The sequence below is a fragment of the Pseudoliparis swirei genome, chromosome 1 (assembly GCF_029220125.1).
Source record: "Pseudoliparis swirei isolate HS2019 ecotype Mariana Trench chromosome 1, NWPU_hadal_v1, whole genome shotgun sequence".
Lineage (NCBI taxonomy): Eukaryota > Metazoa > Chordata > Actinopteri > Perciformes > Liparidae > Pseudoliparis > Pseudoliparis swirei.
This window is the reverse complement of record NC_079388.1, coordinates 14,055,383-14,075,495: the sequence shown is the minus strand read 5'-3', so window position 1 is coordinate 14,075,495 and position 20,113 is coordinate 14,055,383. Positions and strand designations below refer to the sequence as shown.

General features: G+C 40.5%; 1 protein-coding gene across 1 annotated transcript in view; it reads left to right on the top strand.

Moving 5' to 3' along the window:
• The window catches only part of csmd2 (CUB and Sushi multiple domains 2), a 208,905-nt gene that overhangs the window by 26,687 nt on the left and 162,105 nt on the right, over nucleotides 1-20,113 (top strand). The window contains exon 3 of the mRNA XM_056417277.1: nucleotides 6,467-6,579. Coding sequence (XP_056273252.1) covers nucleotides 6,467-6,579 — 113 coding nt within the window. The remainder of the gene's footprint in view (nucleotides 1-6,466; nucleotides 6,580-20,113) is intronic.

The following is a 20,113-nucleotide window of genomic DNA, read 5'->3' as shown; positions in this document are numbered from 1 at the left end:
AGGCAGCAGGCAGAGAGGATGAGTCCAGTTGAGGGCGAAAACCCTCACCTGGTGAACGAGGGATTGATTGGGAGCTTTACTAAATGGCAAATGGCTGACCTTGATTAAATTACATTGTAATCGTAGATTTTGGGAAGGCAGCACTTCACTGTATAATATTGGTTTGTTTGTTTGTTTCTCTCAACACTCATATCTCCATAATGCCGAACTGTTCGCAAGACTACACTCAGCCAACTCTGTCTGTTGCTCATCCAAAGTGTGTCTCTGTGACCTCTGTTAAAGTAGGTTGTTTATTTAGGCATACTGTTGTTGCTAAAATAGTGTTTGCATAGATGAGTCTACACAACTGCAATTACTGCTACAACTAACAATAGGAGAGGTCATTATGTATCTGTGCAGAACACTAAAACTAAAACCAAACACCGTTCAACCTTGATGAATATTGAGAGATAATTGTCATATGTTTAAAGATAATATCAATAGCAGAATAATTAACTGAAGATGCTTCATATTTGCACTTTTTCGTGATGGATTTATTTTCCCGTGGTTGCACACAATTTCCTCTCTAACGTCTGTCTTTCTTTTCTCCTTGATCAATGACTATTCGTACATTTTGTTGTTGTTAATGTCTGTCAGTATGTACACGTTATGTATGTACCGATGGAAATAAATTACTTACTTACTTACTTACTACATCCTTGTGTCATAGTTGCTCTTTCTACTCTCACACACACACACACACACACACAGACCGACCGACTTGCACAGCGGTGTGGCGAGTAAACAGAGGCATATCTCATTGCTGCCATTTAGCTAAGTCACTTTCCTAGGGCAGAGTGGCATGACATCGAGTTACTTTTATTCTATCCCAAATTGTTTTCTGCCTGAGGATTATTGCAAAAGCCATTTGAGCGAAGCAGATGAAAACACAGTGAACTTGTGAACGTCACCTTGTTTAATTTGTCAGCCTTGATTTGTTTGCTGCAAGTGTAATTGACTTACGTCTCTACATCCGGGGAACACAGAATGCAACTTTTCTGTTTACTTCCTTGCTCCCAACACTTAGAGTTGTTATGTTGTTCGTATGCAGATTATATATCGAAGCATCCGATTATAAAAACACTTTTTTATTATATATAAAACTTAAACTCATATCTATCATCAAAACAAGCAATGTCAAGGATTGGAGTATTTAAATAGCAATTCCAGCACTATGCATGGTTTTAAGCTCTTGCTTTATCAGCGGAATATTCACTGTGTGAAGTAACTTCGAGGCATTGTAAGCCCTCTGTTTTGCCTCGCAGGTATCTACGGCGTTAATGCAGATAGCATCAAGGTAATGCAACACACTGGTAATGGAGTGCAGATAGCCTGAAGATAAACTAATGACATCCCTCACTCATTCACTGACTGGCAGACCCTTTGGGACGCGGGATAAAGTTGTGTGTGTTTTGAGTGTGCGTAACCCATGACTCAATCCACATTCCAACTCTCAGGTGGAATTAGATTGTCTGAAACAGATAGAATTCAAGACTATGGAGCACTTACTGTATCTCTGGTAAATCCATAGGTAGTGTACAACTCCTCCACTCATTCCCATGCACACTTCCCTTTAATTTGAACTGTTCTGCACAGCAAAAGACAGTTAATCAGCCTGTATTGCCATCCGTGTCTTTTTATCGCCCTGAACTGAACACAACTGATGAGTAAGGCATTATATCCCTGTTTTGACAGTGATGTGATGCCTCCCCCTTTTCTATTTAGCTGTTCTTACGTTCTCTGGCGTACTTCATCTGTTGAAATCTCAAGCCACTGCTGATATTTTCTCCTCCCACTCCCTCGCTCACCTTTCCTTTCACTCCGCCACGTTCCCGTGTATCTGCCTCTCTCTCCATCACCGTCACTCTCTTTCTTTCTCTGGAGATGTTGGTTTGTTAATGACTTCGCTGCGGTTTGTCTCTCAGTTGGCGCTGCTGACTGCGGTTGATTATCCCACCATCAGCATTCAGCATCAGTGACATCTGAGAGACTCTCTCGCCCATGCTGTTCAGCCACGATGCGCAAATACCTTGTGATGTCACACGCATATGAATATTAACAAGCAACTGCACGCTACCGCCCGTCTTTCTTCTCAAGGCAGACATAAATAATTAGCCCGTTTTATTCAAAAAATGTCAGTCGTGTTTGAAATATTGTTGAGTTGTGGGATATGCGAGAAGCTTTGTACAACATGAGATTTGCAAATTGCTGCTGCCTCTCGTTCACTTTAGTTTTGGAGCTGCATGCTTTCTGGACTATTTGGAACAGACAAAAAGTGCCACATTATAAAGTCCCCATTTGCAGTTATACAGTAAGCGCATTAGAAATTGCCATGTCTTCTTCCTCTGCAAGACCACTAAGATCACTGGTAACTCGTTTGCAGGCTTTCAGATTCCACACATTTAAACTGGAATTGAGTGCTTGAAGGCTAACCATAAAACTCCATCGAGGCCAGATCATTCCCTTGGGCAAAGTGACGTGGTATATAACAGCTTACCAACAAAATAAAAAGATAAGACGGCTGATGGATACACAGTCTAATTGCTTATGAAAGTCTTCCGATTAGCCGGTGGAATCAAATCATGTGTGGGAATGGAGTGCTATTCAAATATCCACGAGGCAACACAGCTTTTTTCACTGTAAGTAGAACCAATGATGAGTCATACATACACACACACACACACACACACAGAACAGCAACAGTTTAGATCCTAGAAAAAAAGCTTAATTTAGCATTTTTCAATTTGCCAAAAGAACACTGAACTAGGACACTTTGTGTGTGTTGCAATGAATGGACACTAGTTTTCAGCATTTCTGTATCGGCAGTCATGGAGACTTAGAGCTTACAGAGCACAACGGCGCCTCAGCCCCTGGCCTTGACCACTGACAAGTTAAAGCACAAGGTCCGGTAGAGAAAGAATACTGGCAAAAAAACCACTTAAAATACACACGTAGTTCTCAACTTTACACTTCTTCCCCTGTTTCTCTCTTACCACCCATCATTTATTGGCTAATGTCTTCCTTCTACTCAGCAATCAAAATCTTGCTGCTGTATCTATTTTTCTCCCCCCTCCCTCTTCCCTCTTTCTGGGATAAAATCAGCTGCATCAGCATTGTACTTACCTTCCAACCCTAAGAACATCCATCCACACACACACACACACACACACACACACACATCCACACACATTCACTGAATGAGATTAAAGGATGAAATGACCTGATTTAGTCTCTGTCTGTTTACAGCTGTAAACAACACGCATATATTTGAGAGGAGATCACAAACGCACACGCACGGAAATGTTCGAATGAATAAAACCGCATGAGTGTGTGAGCGTGACACCCTATAGCTGCAGAGCCTAATGAAGGGGTTGCTCGCTGTGACTCATCTGCAGTCATCTGCTCATGGTTGGAGCACCTCCCTACTTTTCATATATTCCACCCTCCCTCACCCTGCTCTTCCGCACCGCCATCCCCTCATGAACAATACGTCCACTCTTTTGCTGTACAGTCATCTTTCTGCCCATCTGCTCTGTGTCCCTCTCTGTCTGTCTCTCCCTCGCTCGGTCCCACGTGTTGTGGTGAGATAATTGGAAGCAGAGGTTCTTCATCGAGATGATGCAGAGGCCAGTCAGGTGGAAAGCCCTCTTAATAGACCTATGCTCTCCCCATGCGTATGCAGACACTTACACACACATACACTGCCCATTGTGGATGCAGCCATGCACACCGACACCTATTCATCTTCTCAGAGGCCCTCATCTATAGGATTATGCAGTTTTCCACACAGTAGCAACAACAGCCAATGATCTCCCATAACATGCTACTCTTCTGAATTTTTCTACCTCTCTCTTTTTATCCCCTTCTGTCCATCACTCTCTTTCGCCCTCCCACCATCAATTTACCACTCCAGACACCTGTGCTGCAAATCCATTCTATTGTATCGCTCTGTCGCAATCATATCTCCCATCTTTCCCTTGATAACAGGCAATCCCCCAGCTGGCTTTTTCACAATACCGCCTGCACGCCTCAGATTGCCACAGCTCATATCACATTGCAATATTTAATCTCCATTCACATGTGAAGCCGGTTTCTGTGTGTCTTATGACAGGATCCACTTTGTGTTCTCTTAGCCTGGAAAAAATTATTCAGGCCCGTATCATGATGTGGATGCGGCAAGAATCCCTCCCAGTTTGTGGACACCCCCCCCCCCCTCTCCGCACTTTCAGCCCCTCCATCATACCCTCTAGCAATCCCCTCTTCCCTGCAGTGCGCTGCTGAACCAAGATGGCTGCCTTCCAACTCAATTTGTGGTCAGCGAAGGGGCTATTTGCATGAACATGTGTCCCATAGTTTAGCTGGGATCCCACTGGCAGAGCGGTGAAATGATCTCTTACTATATATATATATATATATACATATATTGAAGTCTGCTTCCCTTTTTGGTTTAATTCATCAATTCCTCCATCCTGTCCTGGTGTTTTGATATTTTCCCCACCTCCACTGTGGTACTTAAGGATTAAGTGAAACACTGAGGCCTCTCCTAACACAGAGAGATAAAAGTGAAGGATGTAATAGATTGTGAAATTGGGATACACATGCAGTGAGGGAGTGAATGTGGGAACATAAAACGAAAATTAAAGTGGCAAATTTTAAGGATTAGATAAAGGTGAGGTGACAACTTTATCCTTTATTAAAATCAGTAAATCAGAAGACTATAGCCTGGACACACATGTGTGTCTATGCACAGATGAATCAACCTGTGGTAACTGGCAACGAATGATTATATATATATTTATATATAGTCATATATATATATATAAATATACATATATAGATATATAGATACCCAAATGCCCCTGGCATGTCCCACTGTACTGCTAAATAAAGTTAAGCTTCATGCTACATTTAGGTTGAAATTATGTTTTTTGCCCGTTTTCTTCGTACCGGGTAAGAGCATCATTACACAAAATCCTCATAAGGCTTAAACCCAGCACCTCCAAATAAGTCAAATTGATGTAGAAAGTTTTATTAGTACTAGGAATGGTACCGCCTCATGCAATCACTTCATAGTTATTTATGTTATTTGTTTTACTTTTAAAACCCTCAGCCTAGTTATTTAACTTGGTTTATGGTCCTATATATTCCAGGTAATACATAATTACACACATCATGTTGTATTTGCCTTTAGACAGTCGCAGTACATTTGTCAAACAATCTTGTACTTGTTGGTTGTATTTTTGTGTTTTCTTTGTTATAAATCCTATTAAATGTGCATCTGCCTTGGCACAATGACACGGTGTTTGTGCTGCCTTTGGTCTGCAGTCATAGATTGGTCTGTGTCCTATTTGCACCTGAGCCACTTGGCATTAACATCAAAGATTATGCATGCATATCCAATATGTGGTGATATTGTGGTATGGATTACATTTACATATGTCCTCTTCACCTGTAAGTAATAATCCAAGAGAACCATCACATTGCATACACAGGTTTATTTTACTTTCATTTTCTGTCATTTGTTACATTTACAATTCAGCACTTTTTGAACAACAATGGTCTTTGGAAAATATTGTTATTTTAAGCAAACAATCTAATTTGTTTTATCTCCAAACCTTCAGGTATATGTATACATGTTTCTCCCATCATTGTGCACCTTTTGGGAACTCTTCACAGGCTCTGATTTATCTTAAATATTATAATAAAAATAATAATTTAAGGAAGTTGCAAAACTATTTGTACCCTAGCTAAAAGTAGGTTTAAATACATGGTATACATCTTAATATGCTCTTAGATGTTTGATAAATACTGGTCCATATAAGTAACAGTTGATAAATTACTTTATTGATTAAAAGTTGTATTAAGTCAAGTGGAAAATTGAAACCCACAAAGTAAAATTTCCCTCATAAACATGCGAGTTTTCAGAATTGTGTTAGACTGATGGTGAAACGTCTTTATGACATCCAATGTGAAAAGAACATTAAATACATAAGATACCTTGAGACTGATACATCAGAGGTATAAATAGAAAACAAATATCATCAACATCTCTAAAGTACTAACCATACTTTTAGATATGGTTGTTTACTCTAAAATGTGTGTTATTTATCTGTTGAACTGTTTGTTCATTCCCACACTGGCTGCTGTGTTTCTAATTTACTGCGGACACATGATTGAAGTTACTGTTGCTGATGGATACAAATCTGTTACGCTTTTCTGTACCGTTGAGGTCTTGGCATTTTAATAATTTGTGGATGATTCACAGCCTCCTTATACAAAAAGTTATCCTTGAATGCTGAAGGGAACAGCTGGCTTGATGGACATGGGCTTCATACCTGACCTTGCAAACAGCTCTGCTGTTGATTGGCTCTTCTTCTTTTTTTTTTTTTGTCTGACAGTTATTGTCCTTCTGTCCATTTGTTCCCAGGTTATCGGGATTCCAGCTGCCTTCCCCCATCGTGAGTACAGGCTCCAGGCTCACACTGTGGCTGCTGTCCGACTACGCCGTCAGCGGGCAGGGATTCAAAGCTGTCTATGAAGGTAACGCTCCCGCCGTGTTGTTTACTCTGGGGCCAAATGATCATGTTGTGACACATTTTCATACCGCTAAAATCTAGACGTGATGAATTTGAGCTCAATCTCAAATTACTTGTCAAAAATGCCAACCCTCTTCTGAGACTGTCAAATTTGCTTCAATTGATTTCTTCATTGCACTCATGTCAGTCATTTATGCCGATACATTTTCAGCCACAAATGGCAGAAAACAAAGTGAGGAGGAGAGCGTGTACACATGACTCATGTTGCAGTTTAAAAGTAGCTAGTGTGCACTGAACTAATTCAGACAATTTAATTGAAAGCCATTATATCCAGCTAGGTTATCGTTACTCCCTTCCCATGCCAGGACTGGGACTTTTATCACGGTGACATGGAATGCTTTATGACCCATGGCGTGATGATATTAATGACGGCACGCATCAAACCCACGCAGGAGGAAAGACGAGCTTAGGGAGGGGAAGGAGATACAAGGGAGTGACTAATTAGGCTAATTACCTGACAGGAGTGTGTCAGTCTTTTTGAGATATCGTGGATGTGGCTCGATGACGCCACATCAAGCGACTCGGGAGGCCCGAGACCACATTGCGTGACTAGATAAAACCACAGACAAAAGAGCAAAGAGACTGTTTGTCAACTCCACTCGGAGGCAATTGGGGCATCGTGCCTTTTCTTTCTCACTGGTGGAAACACACCTGTCATACTCGTCTAGCTCCTGACCTTGGATGATGTCACTGCCTCTTGCTTCAAATGTGTTTGCAAAAACCTTTAAAACGCAAGTAACTGCATTAAATAACACTGCAAATTATCATGTTTTGTTGATTGAAAACTCGTACGACTTTAGGATACAACTTGTTTTTGCTTCATGTAGTTATACATTCATGCATACACACATACATCAAGTGAACAATTTAAAATAATTTACTTTTGCAGTGACTTTGGCATCATAGAGACCGTTTCGGGGATATCGTGCCTGTTGAGCACCGGGGGAAATGAGTGCAAAGCCATAATTACCTGTCACCCACTTCACATGACACCATTGAAACCAACTGCAATGACCTAAGAGGCTCCATGGTGCGGACATGTGGTGCTGCCCTGTCGGTTTGAGTACATGCTAATTGGTGAGTTAGAGTTATAGTAGCAATTACTCAATGTAACTAAATGGATGGAAGACCACCCACAGCTCACATCTAATACATTGAACTGAGTATGCACATGCGTCACATTATGTATTCTTCTAGTGAGCTGAAAATGCATCCCTTTTCTACTTCCCTTTATTCTTTTTTTATATTTAATTCTGCTTTCCCTTTGAACCTCTTTGGCAATTTTCTCTTGCCACACATGGGTTTTTCTACTACTCTGTGTCACTGAAGTCCCACTCGGGGTTCCTTGCACAAACGCCAGAGATAATGAATCTTGACCCTATGGCTATTGGTTGGACATATTTTATCTTGTTAATGATTGAAATCAACATAAGGCTTAAAATCGACTGAATGGTAAGAACAGCCTCGGTAAACAAAACAATTTGTTCTGTGTATATTTTATGCTGCCCAAAGGAAAACAAATACACCCCTAAAGCCTTTTTCTATGACGTCAGAGACATTTAGGGATGCATTTAGATTTAAAGTCAAATTTAAATTGTAAAATGTGCTTTGTTTCCAGAATATACCTTTTATTGTTTTATGTTGGCAGCCTCAATGACAATGGGGATATTTCAAATAACATTTACGATATTATACTTCCTAGGAAGTTGAGCAACGCCAGGGAGATGTTGCAGAAGCTGACACACTGTTTTGTGCTGCTGGGTTTGAAGTCAGTGAAAGTACAGCAGTGAGCCAATGTTCTGCTTCGATTTGATTAGTTCACAGTTAGAAATAGTGCACAAAGGTCAGAGGAAGACAAGTTTGAGAGCAAGCAACATCCAAAGATTATGCATAATCAGAGATTCCTTTGTGTATCATCTCAAAAAGTTTCTCAGGGCGGCAATTTTAAAGTGTGCTTAAGTTGAAACTGACATTGTCTTGTATTAACCCCCACAATCGGCATTTGTCTACGTTGTTGCACTTAATTTGAGCCAAAGATGCTCATAAATAAACAAGTATTTTTCCTTTTCTTTCTCTCTGCACAAGTCACCCTTTCTACAGGAGTGAAATGGGATGGACACCCATAGGGGTGACTAGAAATGAACTGTTTGCCATAACTGTGGTTATATAATGTCAAAATGCCATAACTAGAAGTCAGTAGTAAATGACAAGTGAACTAACAATAGTTATCCACCTATGTTGACTAAACATTTGCGATGTTGAGCCTGAACATTAAGTTCATAAGAACATATGCAAATATTATTTGACATGAGTACCCAGAGTACTGCATGCCGGTAGCTCATCCAGACTGTAGCCTCTAGCCACTGACCTGGATGGACCAAGTTAATCCAGAACCAGCCTGTCAACTGACTTCATGTGTCTGCATCTTTGTTGATACTTTGATATTTTTTAAGCTATTTGGTGCAAATAATCTCCATTGTTAGGAATGGTTCCTTTCTCCCCACACAAAATGGTTATGGTAAATGGAGCGTAATATGTTTACTTCAGGGGAAGTATACTTGTGAATAATATATTTTAAAGTGAAGAATGCCAGCAGTGTGGAGGTGGGAATTTCCCCAAATGCAGATTGGTTGTGTCACAGATGTGGTGCAGCTGTGTCATGTCGCCAGTAGTCATGGTTCCAGTGAAAGTGTGACAGAAATAAGCAGCACGATTTTCATTTTGCAGGTTCTTGAACCTCATTTTGCATCTTTTTGGAATTAAATTATACAAATGTCACACACTAGAATTAGTCGGTTTACATATGCTGTACATATGTTGTTCAGGGGACATTCTGGGTTTCTCATTTAAAAACAGTGCGTGGGATCCATACTAAAAGACTACGAAAATATCTCATACACACGCATACATGTTACAATTGAAATGTACTTTTGGAATAGTGTTGTTTCACTCGCACAAATCAAACTGCTGCTTTCAATGTTTATGATAAAGCGGATCGAGGATTAACGTTTAATATTAAAGAAATACTTTACCCACACAATGAGCATGTATTACTCACTGAGGGTTACCTTGAATTGTTGAGGAACATGTTTGATTTTCTTCCAAGGTGAACAGAGAATCCAAAAATGGAGTAAATCCTTCAATGATTGATGTAAATGAGGTCCGGGTTTAACAGCCAAACTCAATCAAAAATGTGTGCACTCCCACACAGCTTGTACAGTATAATCTTAGTCTCATGTATCCAGTCGTTGCTATAGTTTTGCTGTTGTGACACCCGGACCCTAATTACCCATTCAGCAAGAACAAGTGTTTTATCATGTTACAATTGGGTAATTTACATGCAAATAGTCATTTTGTGGGTGGAGTATTTATTTTATGTGAAATCAAATATGCAAACACTATAACAAAAGACTGTTTCTCAATTTGGACCTCACTGCTTTTGGATTCTGCTTATGATAAATAATATAACTAGTGTCCTATCTTTAGCTGCCGTTGCTCATTACATCTGACCCACTCCCGAGCCAATGTTCTTAGTCTTGTATTAATAGAGTGGTTGTACTTCGCTGTTGTGGTACAGTTTGTTTGTGTGCCTTAGTACGTCACTGGGTATGCTTGTGAGGCTTTTTACTCACTGGTTGTCTTCACATTTTGTCAAATAGGATAAGTGTCTTTTATTCTTCGCTTGATTGGCTTTCCTCAGCACAGCTTTTGTCAGTAAGACCTCAGGCTTCTTCAGCCTCTTTTTATTTGGACTGTGCTTACCCTCCACCATTTTGGTGCGAGACCAGCTCGTCTATATTAGATATCTGTTCAGCCCACACTGCAATAAGCCTAAGTGCTGCACAGTCCATCTCCCCAACACACTGCGTAATGGCTGAGACCACTCTGGAATCTCTACCCTCTCATCGCCATGGCAACAACCAGACTCCTTGATCCTGTCTTTTCTATTCTTTATCTTAATCTATTTGCAAACTCTATATGCATGCTTAATCTGTAGCTATGGAGAAGGATGCTCATGGAGGCAAAGGGAATTAGAAAAATGTGTAAACCCTCTGAAAATATCTACTGGAAAGAGAAGAGCACTCTCATCTCTGTATTCCTTGTGCTCCACCTTAGCCTGTTTTCTCTCCCTCTTTTTTCCTCTCCTTTCTTACTAGTCTTCTCCCTTTTTGTCTGCTCGACTGCGACTCTCAACCTGCATGGCCCCCATATCTTTTTGCCTCTCTCCTAATGCTATTGTTCTTTCTCCCTCTCTTGAATGTGAAAGCACCATGATGTTTCTCTTCCGTCGGTGTCTTAGTTGCAGATTCTATGTGCCTACTAACTGGGTCAGCCCAACAAAACAAAAAACACAGCCAGCCCTACCGCTCGACTGACAAAGCCTGCCTCCTCAGCATTAAGTCCCTGCAGGTGTCTAAGATAGGACAAAATGGCCTGCACATAATAATTCACATAGTAATGTCGTATTCTTTATTTTTATTTACCAGTTTTTCTTGTTTTCTTATTCCCACCATTGGATACAATACTCCCTATGATCTGAATTATGAATATATTTGGGTAACCTATTGGTAGTGTTGCGTAATAAAGAAGGAATTTAAAACGTAAAATCGAAATAAATTGTAAATGTGTCAATCGATGGATTTATGAAGGGCTTGGTGTCACACATGGTCATAATAAGCAATCAGAAAGTGAGTAAAGGAGAAGCAGAGGGAGTCCTTCCAGAAACACAGCCTTCTCCTTCTGCATCCATCAGAGCGGATCTACAATAGCGTCTCTATCTACTCCCCCTCGACCACCCCTGCCCCTCCTCTCTCTTTCCTCCTTCCTATTAGCATAAGAGAGGCAGGTGGGGGCAGAGTAGATGAGGGTGATGAGAAAGCAGTGAAGCAATGAGAGAGTCTAGTGCCTAATTGAAAAATGAGGCTCGTCCCCTTAAGTCGGGGAGTTGGCCAAATGGAAGTGTGATAACAAAGACGATAGACAAGTTTAGACATGTATCAAATCCTACAACCATAATGTTCTATTTTCCCTCCACAGGCACTAATAGACATTTTACTTAGGGCTACACAACAGCCCTGTTTGTCTTTGCAACTGTAATTTGAATTGAGGGGTGGTGGGGCTTTTATAACCTGCTGAGCTTCGGCGGGATACTTTCCTTGGATGTTGTTCGCTATTCGCTCTGGAAAAATTGGCTTTGATTAGGAGTGATGCACAACAGTAATTGTTTGTCAAAGAGCAATTTACATGGATTGTTTGAATGGTTTTGATTAGATATTCCGCATCATTCAGTAGCAATATTATATTCCTGTCTTTTCTCTATTGATGTATGATGCCCTCTCACAATATTGGCAATGCAGTCTGCTATTTAGAGATTACTGTTTGGATACAAGCAACAGACCACATTCATTATTAAGTTAATAGCCTCCAGCATGAACAAGCCATCCTTGTGCAAGAAGAAAATGAATAACACAAAATATTATGAGCATCCCTGTCACATATGGAAACACATGAATGGACCACAAGTCAACAAGGTTCAGTTCAGCTGCTAATGTCTTTTTAAATTGTACACACACTTGTGTGTCCCTTTTTGCTTTAAACAATAAGTCACTTCATTATACAGTGTGCATAGAAAGGACGCATTGCTCCATTGTCCCATGTTTTTACTTATTTACTGTATCTCTAGCTGTTATGAGCTCTTGCTTTATCGATAAGCATTAATTTATAATTATTAATTTTCTCGATACAACTGCAGCTTCTTGCTGTCACTTCTAAAATAAAAGTTATGTCTAAACATAATCACAGGTTCAGCGCAAATAAATTCACATGAACATACGGTTGTGTAATGTTATATTTGTAAGTGTGGACGAACATAGAATGTTGGACTTTCTTCTTATTTACTATACATGGAAGTTTACAGTTACATATTTAAGATGTATATATATACTTGCTGGAGTAATTGGGAAGTTGCAGAACTAAGAGACGAATGCGTTGCCTTGTGTGTCTGACTGACGCTGTGTAGTTCTTGGAAAGCAACTTTGAGTTCTTGAAAAGCCTTATGCAAATCTTGTGTATGATAATAATTATTTTAGTTGACATGACATCTTAAAACCAGTAACCTTGTGTGTGGTTAATGTTGAATGTTACACAGCTTTATGTAATACTTAGATTACACTATTATCTATTAATTAGGGATGCCCAATACCACTTTTCTTCAGACCAATTTCAAGTACATACACTTGAGTGCTTGGTGAAACCGAGTACCAATATTCTTACTAAATAATATGACAGTTTTAGAAACAATTTGAAATGATGGTTTAATTTCATCAGACGTTAACACTCTCTAACTGTAACATATTAAAAATACAATACAATACTGTTGCTAGCATTTGAAAACAAACCTTTAGCTTCAATTTGCCTTAAATATCTCATAAGCGCTGGATGTTGAGTTTGTCTTGAATGGAGAATAATTGTATACAAGTTGACATGATATTTGAAACTTTAGAGTATTACATGTAATTTAAAAAAAATCTTTATTACTGTTTAGGGCAGGAATTTCTGTGTACAGAGCTGCGCCTATTTTATGAAACTTAAATAAATCAAAAGAAGTAGTTTTCCACAGTTAAGGAACATTATTCACGGTAAATATATGTTCTGAACATGCTTCATGGTATGAGTGCTCTGACAGAAGGTCAGGGACCGGGGAAGGCCACGTACGGTGTAATTGTCAACATGGTTTGAAACTGCTGGCAGCCACATTAGGCATGGAGTTTGTTATGATACTGAATAGATACTGTAGAATATCAGTGGAATATCATCGATAATAGAATGCATATGTTTAAAAGCTATCTCTGACCAAGCTCTGATATCATTTTCAGCTCAAACATTGCTGTCTGCTCACTCTCCATTGTGTGAGTATCTTGCAGACCCTTCTTTCAGACTGAAGATGGGCTGTTGAACAGGCTCCTTCGTAAAGAAACCACTCTCTGGTAAAACAGCTCAGCTTAGTGGATATCTTAAGTTCAAACCTTGACTGTATTAAAGTAATCAGCAGGAACATAATGTGTATTTTAGAGACATGCTTGATATCGTTGCCTATTTGTTACTGTAATTCTGTACGATTTAACACCTTGATCTCCGGGCTGCGAAGGTTATGATGCATTTTATTTGATGTGTGCATAATTCACATGCAATCTACTCGGCTGTGAAGACATAGAGGCTGATGCCTCTACATGCAAGCCAGTTTCTCTCTCTTACTGACATATTTGTAGGTACTTCATCCATCCTCTAATAATGCTGAGTTTGAAAGGTATAACCAAAGGACATAAGTATTATTTGCATTGTCCCAAAACAAACATTGTATTATTAATTCCACTTTTTCAGGAATGACTCAACGTAGAGAAGTTAATGGATACCATGAACAAATTGGAAGATTATCCTTTCGATTTTTCCTTTTATTTTGTGGCCTGGAAGCCCGGGCTGACCTGCTCCTCTGTGTGGAGTTTGCATATTCTCCCTGCATCAGTACAGGTTTTATCCGGGTTCATCCGGGAGCCTTCTCTGCATGTTGCAATGGTTCTCTATAAAACACCAGCTTCTGTACAACTTTGTTTAACTTGTGTTACTGCAGTTTCTGTAATTGTTTGCACAGTTTATCACAAATGCAAATTTTGACATATTAGCTTCAAAACCCTAGTGTTGATGTTGGGACTGTTAATTACACACTTGCCATCACAATAGCCTTTTTAATGTTGTCCTCGAGAATGCAGGTCCATTATAGTGCCTACATAAATCTGCACCTGTTCCTATAGCAACAAATGGTTTTCTTATTGGATGTATTTGTTTACGCGCTGATGCTTCACTCCATGGAGAATGTCACAGTGACAGGCAGAGACTCTGTAAGCACAGAGATAGTAAGAAGTCCGGAACAAGTGCTTCTTAATAGAGTCGTGTTCAAAAGCCTGAACTTCGTTAATGTTGAATGGAAGTCCAGCTATTATGGCTGTCATTTTATTTAATAAATACACATTTTCTTGAAAATGTGGGCTGTCTGGTAAGCAGAGCTTCCGCTGTGGCAGATTGTGGCTGTTATTAGAGTCTGGCATGGGAATGGTCCGCCAGCGTGTCTGACCGTTAAACGCTGAATTAATGGCTGATTGTTGTGCTGCAGTTCTCCGTCAGCCTAATGAAGATTGTTTCTGCTCACACACACTTTTACATAAACTCACATACTATGTCTGGCATGCACACTGACTTTCACAAACAAACACTTAGCATCAATATTCCGATATATCCTATCGATGGCTTTTGTGCAATTTACTCAGAGTCCATTTGGTTTTTTTAAGCCTTGTGTTTCATCTTTGCCACTAAATTAGTGAAATGCCTTTTTTCCCCCATTCATTTGAGATGACTATTTGAAAACAATACAGTTTTCTGGCTTTATCACTCTGAATCCTGTATTCTCCATAGATACAGATTGTAAAGCCCTTTGAGGAACATTTTTAATTTGTGATATCGAGCTATACAAAATAAACTGAATTGAATTAAATTGAATAATTATTAAACACTAACTCTTAAGAATACATTAGTTTTGTAAATCCTTATAGCAGTCTCTTTCCTTGCGTCACATTATGTTAATATTGTATGCTTTTTTGGATTATTTTCATATTTAATTTATCTAATTAGCATCTTGACAGTTCCCATTGCCAGGCATATCTGCTCTGCTCATTCTTTTTGGTTTCTACCATCATTCCATCGTGCCCTCTATTTGTTTTCTGGGTGAATGGGCAGCAAGACGTGGTCTGGTCTGCGGTCAGACCAAGTTATTGTTTTGCTCTCCAGAAGTGGAAAACAACACTGCCACACCATATTTGCACACACACACACACACACACACACACACACACACACACACACACACACACACACACACACACACACACACACATCTGCACCGAAGACATTCAAGCGCACACATTCACACAAGTGGACAAAGGACAGCACACTCAAACGTAGCATGATTCAGCCGCTGTGCAGTGGAGCATGCACATAAAGGTCAAGCTTCCCTGTGAACCCGTGGCTTTGGGTGGGTTTGTTTGCACTGCAGTGCCTTCGAGCAGCGCAAGTCGTGTGTGTTCATGTGTCCATCTATACCGCCACGATATCGCTGTCTGCGTGGGCGACTGCATATGCATTTCTCACTAGGGATGACCCAATGTACAAAAGGAACAATGAACTGAACACAAATAGAGGCTGTTTGCCAGGCGTAGGCTGTGTAGGCCCGGTACTGGCAAAGCTGAGATGTAAATTAGGCTTTTTTAAAAATAAATATTTATCTTTACTATATATAATTAAAAGTAATGTTGAAGCTGTTTTTCTCCATGTATTGGTGCGCAGTGGTGTTGTTCATGGGAGTGCAGCCAGTTTCAGTTGCTAACCTTCATATGCAGTATATCACTCCGCCTGAATCTGGATCCAAACTGGTTTGTTTTTTTAATTGCAATCTTCTTCATTGCTATTTATGTCTCGTCTTCTACCTCAGCAGAATAGAACAGGAAAATCCAGGGTTTTAAATGAATAAAATATCGTGATGGGGGTGATGACAATGAATTTACCGAGGCAGCCCGCCCAAGTAACATCGATGTGCAGGATACCCTACTCCCCTAAAGCTTTGCATATTTGCTGTTTCTCTGGTGTCCAAAACAAAGCAGCCCATAAAATCAATCCATGATAAGAATTTTGATTGAGCAACTGCTGTCGGATTGAAAACATGCAGTCTCCTTGGAAATCTGACCCTGTGATATGAGGATGATTGACAAAGTGCTCCAGAGCAGCGACTGTGTGTGTGTGTGTGTGTGTGTGTGTGTGTGTGTGTGTGTGTGTGTGTGTGTTTGCCTGTTTGAGAGCATGTGTGACTTTGTAACAGGCTGAACACATGTTAGTGGATTGCAGCACAGGGAGTCTGTCCCGCTGAGGAGAAGCAGCTAAGGTGTGAGCAGTGTGACAATGGCACAACGTGACAGACAGACTGAGGCGAATAATAGGGCAGTGGGAGCTATGTTTTGACAGTGTGTGTGTGTGTGTTTGTGCGCATTTCTAAAATACACGAACATACAACATTGTCTGTTTTGCAGTCAGGAAGAGTGGACACTGAGGTGCTTCTCTCACGCCTGTCTTTATTTTGGCTTCTGTGAAAGGATCTCTGTCCTCCCTCCTGTTGCCACACTGACAGACTGCACACTGGCAGGGCCTACCCTCACTGCATCCTAACACAGAGAGAGGGAGATGGTGAGGAAGAGAAGGAGGAGACGCAGGAAAAGAGACGTCAGCTGGCGGAGAGGGGTTAGACACAGAGATGCAGATGGAAAGATGCAGTGTATGGAATATGAGATCAGGAAAAATAGAAATAGAGATAATGCTTATGAAGTGTGAGGGAAAGACAGACCAGGATGACTCACAGCTGTGAGGTGATGGATTAAGCTATGAGGGAATCTTCCTCTAAAAAGTAGAACAGAGGAACTCAAGCAACATGGCACAGTTGCTCCACAGCTGCTCATGCACAGCGCTCATCCTCTCCAAAGTCATGCATTTTTTAGCCAGTAAGCTCATCTTTCCGAAAAAGCGCTCGGAAACCAAACTGCTCTCACTTCTGCTCTGACACTCACACTTCGTTAATGGGTTTTGACCGCACGAAATGTCTCCCGGAACACGTCCTCCCCTTTACCTGTTCCGTGTGACTTCTTCAAAAGGTTGCCAATGTTGATATTCCTCCACTGTTTATGTGTACCAGTCTTGCACGCTAATTATGCCACTTTATGAAAGTTTGTAATTAAGTGCTTTGTTTGGCCTCTTGTGAATGTCATCTGTTCAGTCCTCTGGATCGTACACTTTGATTTAGCGTAATTAATTCCACCCTTAGTTATTAACCCTCAGCAGCGAGCGGGTGATGGTTTTCCTTTTTTCGCAGCTGTGGTCCCTTTTCACCGGGCGGTATTTGGATGAATTATATTCGTCAGTTCTATGTACGATGTGCACACCAACTTTATTAAGAATAAAGGGAGCTATGACTCGTCTTTAACTAGTTTGACAGTTAGTTTCATAATTATTTAATCTTTTAGTGTTCTCCTTTTTCTTTTTGTATGCTAACGTAGCTGAGCGAGACCAGGTTCTGTTAAACCAGACAGGTGATAGCTTATTGTTCTCTGTGAAGTTAGCTGGAAGTGATGTATAGTTGCCCCGGTGTGCTTTTATGGAGAGGGAGCACTCTGCCGGATTGTTCATTTAATATATAGACATAACTTTTAAATGATACTTTGCTTGTCATTTATCGGTTAATGAAGTGATTTAGGAGGCAATTTGGCCTGGTGTGCTGTCATTAATCTGGCATTCAGGTAACACACCCGTATGTCCAGTTATAGGTGGGGAATCAGCAGTTTTAGCCAGCAGCCTTTGATTTTGAAAAGGCCATTGACATTGCTTGGCTTGATCAGCTGTTGCATATGTACTCTGAGTTGAACAACAAGTAATTGTCTCTTCTTGTTGACCATTCATCTGTGAACTTTACTTCTTCTCCATACTTCCATTCTCATACTTACGTTTAGCTCCATCTGTCTTGCCCTCCCTAATCATACTTTTTCTCCCTCTCTCCCAGCCTCTATCTCTCATCAGGATTAGCCTGCTTGTTAGCGTGCTGACTCTTTCTCTCCCACGTTTGTCTCTTCATACAATCCCTGTTTTGTGTGGATAAGTGCCCATATTGTCCTCGGATTAGGGTGTCATCGTTTCTGAGCTGGGACGAGGGAGGAACTTGCTTCTAAATTTGCGTATGAGTCCGCTTGTACAGTACATGCAAATATATATCCCCACTTGAGACCGAGGTGATGAATCTGCTTTTGTATAAGGAGCTTTTTTTTACAACATGCAAGCAGCACAAAGTAGGGTGCTTTGTAATGCCTGATGGAAAGCCCTGTGACTTATGTGCTTTGTCTTCTTCACTGCCAAGAGTCGATGCAAGAGTATGTACGACGTGTAAGCAATATGATAAAAGCTGCAGCAAATTAGTGTCCACTTAAGCATTGGTAATTGAAGGTCAGACTGACAGGGAAAGGAGCCCTTGAGGGTGCAAGGAAGGTGAGTTGTGATGGCATTGTCATGTTTTAATGTCATGTTCAGTCACTCATCACAGACAGGGAGAGAGGGAGAGGGAGTGTAACACTATTCAAGGAGGTATCTGTCTTGATCGCTGAGTGGGGGTTTCGCGTTAGCTCGCTGTGACAGAGACACTTGGCGGGTGGGTGGCAGCGGGGCCCTGCGGGTATGCTGTTACTATCTTGATGCGCAACAAATTCCCGGCGTTATCATATCAGAGTTCTCATCTATTGTTTGTTACAGTGTGGGATTTTTTGGCATATTTCTCCTCTCTTGCGCATATTGATCCATGAAAATGTTCAGCCGTTGTCGTTAAAAGTTATTAAGAAAGAGTGTATTGGCCGTCCTATCTTTTGTGTCAGGTATTTGTGTCTCCCCCCCCCCCCGCCAACTGCTTCTCCCCTATTAGTGTGATTGGTTTTCAGCTTTTAACAGCCTAAAGTGTATTTACTGATGTCTCAAGTATAGGCAACTTTAATAAACCTACATTTATCATGAAGCAGTAGTGTACTCTAATACATCAATATGATTGCTTTGGATGCATGTTATGTTATCATCCATGATTAATTTACCCTGTAACAGTTATGAACAGTTAACATTGCATTATTTTCCATTGCTTTAATTGATATCAACCATGCATCTCCCTCTTGGCTGCTATCTTTAATCACTTCTCTGTTTACTAGGCTGCTCTAATATGCAGCGATTCCTTAGGCCAGATGCCTCCACTCATCTCATTCAGACCTTATCGACCGTTGGGTATTCACTTGTTAGCCACCTAAATGATAAAGGTCATGTTTAAGGTCTATGGTAAATTGTATCTGTAAGTCTTTGTTGACTCAGTCTTTTTTTTAATGACATTTTAATCTGTCAATGTGCAATTTAATTACCAATTTTGTTAATATACATATACGATTGAAGTCATGGTCACTGGGTATAGGATTGCTGATTGTTCTGTATCGGATTGTGAGTAAATCCGTCTGTACTGTGATGAACTGCAGTGCTGAATATGGGCTGCTGTGGATTAGCGGGTCCGTCTTTCAATCGGATGGTCGGCGGTTCGATCCCCGGCTGTGCTAGCCCTGGTCGATGTGTCCTTGAGCAAGACACTTAACCCTGAATTGCTCCCTGTAGCTGTGTCAACAGTTTATGATTGTAAATCGCTTTGGATAAGTGTCAGCTAAATCAAATTTAATGTAATTCTGAATCTTTTCAAAAAGTATTTGTAGTCGGGATGGGAATCACCACATAATCTTCCTGAACAAAACATATACACTACTGTTCAAAAGTTTGGGGTCACTTAGAAATGTCTTTATTTTTCAAAGAAAAGCACAGTT